General features: G+C 41.0%; 1 protein-coding gene across 1 annotated transcript in view; it reads left to right on the forward strand.

The window, feature by feature from the left end:
* Window positions 1–5851, forward strand: part of MACROD2 (mono-ADP ribosylhydrolase 2) — a 289962-nt gene that overhangs the window by 175223 nt on the left and 108888 nt on the right. The window contains exon 4 of the mRNA XM_007946386.1: window positions 640–702. Coding sequence (XP_007944577.1) covers window positions 640–702 — 63 coding nt within the window. The remainder of the gene's footprint in view (window positions 1–639; window positions 703–5851) is intronic.

The following is a 5851-nucleotide window of genomic DNA, read 5'->3' on the forward strand; positions in this document are numbered from 1 at the left end:
TTTTTTTTTTTTCCCTACATATAAATCTGCAGATATTTGTTTTAATATATTTTAAAGCCAAAAGAGAATTGTAAATAGATTTTTGTATATAGCCTCTACCACTCCTCTTTCAAGGAGTTGTATACTATGGTACAAACTTGTCCAATATAATCTGTTGAACACAAAATATTTCATACAACAGATATGTTAGATCGTCAACTGCAAGTTAAGTAAAAATAGGTCTTTTCTAAAAAATATATATCCAATTGGAATATAAAGGGCATTGAAATTTAATCACCCAGTTCTTGTTACACAGTGCACATTCTTTATGTCAGGGGAGAAAAGTGGATTGTAATTGAAATCTGTATTGCATTTTGGAAAATGTTATGCTAGGAAAGATGTTACTGGGACCGCTGAGTGAATTTTGTTTACTATAGTTCCACGTTTCATCTAGCAAATCATGTGAGAAGGGACAAGTATAAATGCACCTATTTATGTAGGTAATTTTTCTGTTTCATGCTTCTGATTCATCTTTCTGCTTTACTTTATAGGCAGACATGCTACATTGGTTACAATTAATTTTAGGGCTGCATATTAGCCATAAAGAGATATTTCACAAATTGACTTGATTTTTTTTTTTCTCTATGATTTTCATGAAAGATGAAAATGGATCCGAAGAGAAGCAACGTACAGAAGAAATGGAAGGGCAGAGCCAAGAAGCAGGTGGGCTCAGATTTCTTTTGAGGAATCTCCTAGACCTCATCCATAGAAGAGAACAATGACTTTACTCACTGCTATTGTCAGAAAATGCTTATATGTTTTCACCAGGTTAACTCAGGGTTCTATAGACTTTAGTGACTATGAACAGCAGTGCTTCAAATCCGAATGCAGATTCTCATGTCATATTTGCCATTTCCATTTTTGTCCTTTGTAATAACTATTTGCTTGGTAATGAATGCTCTAAGTGGGAAGGGGAGAAGGCTGAAAGTGCCAAGGCAGAGCTGGGCAGATTTACCTCAGGCCTAAATTGATTACTTCGGGAATGGATGAAATTTTTAAAAAAATGTTTATGAGAAACGAAGAAGAGGCTTTGTACCACAGTCAGTGGAGGTCCTTTCCTGTTTTCCATTGTATTCACTCTGAAGAATTGTGCTTCTGGTTAGTTGTTTACATGTTGTTGAAGGTGTCTCACTGAAGCTGTCTACCCTATACAGAGCTATAAATGAGACCCCAAACTGTCCTAACATTGTCTCTATCTAACCTTGTTCTGCATAGGACAGACATATCAGGTGAATGCTAGTAGATTCTACATCATAGATTATAAATATTTTTAAAGAAAATAGCACAGCTCAAAAGAGATTACCATTACTTTCAATTTATCATCTCCTCTGGCCAATTTTTTGTATTCAGGCATGCTCTTCTTTAAAAGAATAACAGGCATAACCATGTAGCTGTCAGCATAACCACAAACATAAAAACACACTTCTTCTCCTTAGTTTCCAAGTCACCCTCCCATTTCTAAGGAGGCCCATGAATGGCATGTTTGAAACAGTCAGGTCTATCAAATGTGTGGGAGTTCTGGTGGCATAGTGCCTAAGGCATCTGACTGCTAACCAGAAGGCGGGCGGTTCAACCCCACCAGCCACTCCTCGGAAGGAAGTTTGGGCAATCTATTTCTGTAGTGATACCACCTCAGAAAATATGTGCCAGGCACATCCTAGGCCATATGCTAAGCTCTTGGAATTCAACCAGGTAGTGTGTTAAGTTTTGCACTGAAAACTTCCTACATTAACCTTGGAACTTTTGCTAGGGATTTGGAAGATTTTATTATTAACCTGGAAGATGGAATTGAAGAAGGCCAATCAGAGAAAGCACTGAAGCAAGGCAGCAAAGACCTTGTGTACTTGTTACTGGGTCAGCTGGCTCCCTTGGCTGAAATGTGGTCCTTGCAGTGAAATGAGTTTCTCATACAGCAAATTATTGGTATCCACCTTGTTCCCCCTTGCTCTGCTCGATAGAAAATGAATCTTATGTGAAAAGCTGTCACTGTTTTTATTGTTTGGGACTGAAAAGTATTAGCCAACTAACTACTGACAGCTGATGCCATTCTCTGAATATTAGATTTCAACAGGTTTTATTCACTCCTTGCTCTATCCTAAACTGTCTTTATCAGCATGACTTTTTCTATCCCTGTCTTTACACACACACACACATATTTGCCTATGTTTAGTTTATTCATCTTTCCCCTTTAGTCAGTTGAGAGTAGGAAGGCTTTTTTTTTTAGGATTTGACATCAACATCTCATCTGTTAGCAACGGGTCATAAGAAATAAGCATTTTCTCTACCTCTTGAAGGCGTTCCGGTAGCATAGTGCCTAAGGCACTTGACTGCTAACCAGATTGCTGGCAGTTCAAATCCACCAGCCACTCCCTGGAAGGAAGGTTGGGCAATCTACTTCCATAGTGATACTGCCTCGGAAACCCAAGGAGGGGTCTCTATGGGTCGGGTTCAACTCCATGGCAATGGTTGCATTGGTTTGCATTGCTACCTCTTGAACCCAGTAGTAATGCCACTATAATATGGATACATCTCAATGTAAAGAAGAATTGCTGGGGGTAGGGTGCAAATGTTTAACATACTCAGCTGCTAACTGAAAGGTTGGAGGTTCAAGTTCACCCAGAGGTGCCTTGGAAAAAAGGTCTGGAGATCTACTTCCAAAAAATCACCATTGAACACTGGGTGAAGCACAGTTCTACTCTGAAACACATGGATTCACCATGAGTCAGAGTTGACTTGACTGCAGCTGCTTGCAATGTAAAGAAGTTTTAAATGCCTCCCTGAAGCTTTTTCTTGTTCTTCCATGTAAGTCAATGGGTTGATATGGAGTCCAGAGCAGGATTTCTCTAGGATCCTGGCCCATTTCCACATATGTTGTCATGTTCTGTTCAGTTCATAGCCTCCCTAATTTACGTGCAGAGAAATTGATGCCTTGGTCTGGTTATTAAAGCCCTTTTCACCTGCTACTACTTTTCTAAAGTAAAAATATATTCTTACTCAAAATAATTTCCAGCTTTAATTTTGATTATACAACTTTGCAAGCCTCTTCCACATCAGGAAAATGACACAATCTCAAAACAGTATCATCTACCAGTTTTGACTGCAGCTATGACCAAAGTAAATCAAAGTTATGGATGATATTTCTGAAATAGTAATTTAACAAATACTTATCAAGGGCTTACTATGTCCTGGAGACTGTTCTGAGCACTAGCAATATAACAGCAAACAACAATGACAGTGATCCTGCTTCCTTGGAGCTTATATTCTGCTGGGGGGATCCAAATGATAAACACATAAAAATATCCCATAGGGATATGGGCCCTGCTGAGAAATAAGGTGATGTAGAAGGAATACTCATAAGGATTCTGTGGTAGTTAAGGTTATGTGTCAACTTGGCTGGGCCTGGTTTTGAGTGGCTGAGCAGCTGGATGTTGTTTTTCCCCATGATGAGACTGGTCATCAACTCCATCGTGGAATCTACTGTAAGAAGCTGAGTAGTTGCAATAGGGGTGTAGTCAGCTTCCTATATAAGAAGCAACTTTGAGAAAGATCTTAAGATTTTTGGAGTATCTGGATCCTGCATTTATCTAAATCTTCATCTCAGTGACCTACCATGTTGTTTGCTGATCTTGAGACTGTTTCTGGACTTGAACTAGTGACCTGCCATGTTGCTTGATAGTTTTGGGCCTGTGTCATTTTACTTGTCGACCTTGGGTTTGTCAGTTTCAGCAGCCAGAAGCTGCCTGAGTTAAGAGAAGCTTCCAGCTTCAGTGGGTGGGGAGCAAGAGGCAGGGCTGAAGCACTAGGTCAAGGCGCTTTCACCCAGCTCCTAGAGCTGGCACCTTGAACTCAGACTTCTAGCCTTCTAAACTGTAAGGGAATAAATCCCTGCTTGTTCAAACCACCCATTTGTAGTGTTTCTGTTAGAGTCACACTAGAAAACCAATACAGAAATTGGTATGGAAAGAGTGGGGTGCATCTCTGACAGATACTTAAAATGTGGAAACAGGAGTGGAGTGCATCCTTAGACCTGAAATCCCTGTGCAGAGAGATTGCAGCAGCAGAGCCAAGAAATTGGTATGAGAGCAACAGGCTTATCAGCCCGCAAAGGAAAAAGCTGGATGCCATTGGGCAGGTGGCTTCCTGGCAGAGTGGGTTGCCTTTGGGCATTAATTGGTACAAGATACAGGTATGAGATTGAATAGCAGGTTTGTCAGCTCATGGAGCAGAAAGCTGAAAGGGTTTGGGCAGGAAGCTTCCTGGCAGAGAGGATTGGCTTCAGGCATTAACTGGCAGAAGCTGAGAGACCAAGGAAATGGGAAGCAGAGCTGCCTCAGCCTCAAAGGCTAGGACCATGGTCTCTGGGGGGAGAACCACCACAGCCTCCTAGGTTTCAGAGTCAGATTTTCACCAACTTGGTTCTAGACGGTAGGGCTGCCATTCATGACAGCCAGTGGGATGGGGTCATAGCTGCTGCCCCAAAGTGAGGAGGCAGGGCTGCCATTCCCAAGGACCAGAGGAACGGGGCCTGCCAGGCCACAGGGGTGAGATCACAACTCAGATAATCTAGGAGACTCAGGCCACCCAAAGAAAGAGACTTGTATAGGTGCCAAGTTGACAAGGGGTGGAATTGTGGTAGTTAAGGTTATATGTCAACTTGGCTGGGCCTAGTTTTGAGTAGCTGGGCAGCAGAATGTGTTTATTCCCTGTGATGAGACTGGTAATCAGCCACATGGTGGAATCTACTGTGAGGGGCTTAGTACCTGCCATATGGATGTGGTCTGTTTCCAGTATATAAGAAAAAGCTTTGAGAAAGGTCTTGAGCTTCTTGACACATCTGGATCCTGCATTTATCTGAGTTTGCATCTCACTGGCCTGCCATGTCTGACGATCTTGAGATTGTTTCTGGACTTAAACTAGTGGCCTGCCATGTTGCTTAATAAGCTTGGAATTGTGCCATCTGCCTTGTTGACTTTGAGTTTGTCAGACACAGCAGCCAGCAGCTGCCTGAGTTAAGAGAAGGCTTCAGCTTCAGTGTGCCAGAAGCAAGAGGCAAAGCTGATGCCCAAGGTAGAGGGGCCTTCACCAGCCCCTAGAGCTGGCATTTTGAACTGGGACTTCTAGCTTCCTAAAGTGTAAGAGAATAAATAATAAATAAATAAATAGATAAATCCCTTTTTGTTCAAGTCACCCACTTGTGATATTTTTGTTAGAGCAGCACTTGAGAACCAGAACAGAATTTGTCCATTGGATGGATTCAGGGGAGGCCTCCTGAAGAAGTGATAAATAAAATGAGATATGAATGATGAGATGACAGAAGACCATTCTAGATTAAGGGAACAGATAATGAAAATGTCTCAAGCCCCATTTGAGTTTTGCATTTTATAGAAAGAAAGTCAATGTTGCTATAGCATGGTAGACTAGAGGGAACATGATTTGAGATGTGGTCAGAGAATTTAGGACCAGATCATGTCTGGTTGTATAAGATTTGGTTTTATAATAGGTATAATAGTGAGTCAATGTGAAGTTTTAAGTAATGGAGTAGTATTATATTTGTTTTAATGAGTTCACTTTGCCTCTGTGTGAAAATGGATCAAAAAATACAAAACTAAAACCAATTAGAAGCAATTATAGTGGTTTCTGGAAATGAAGACAACAGGATTTGCTGATAAATTGAATACGGTGTATGGAGGATAAGTTCTAGGTTATATCAACTTCAGTTACTATGTAGATGATGGTGCCATTTACTGATATGTGGAAGACTGGCCATAGGGTAGCGTTTTTATGGGTAAAGTTAAAAGCTCAGTTTTAGCCA

This window comes from Orycteropus afer, unplaced genomic scaffold, assembly GCF_000298275.1.
Source record: "Orycteropus afer afer isolate SDZICR_OR568_19922 unplaced genomic scaffold, OryAfe1.0 scaffold00158, whole genome shotgun sequence".
Classification (NCBI taxonomy): domain Eukaryota; kingdom Metazoa; phylum Chordata; class Mammalia; order Tubulidentata; family Orycteropodidae; genus Orycteropus; species Orycteropus afer.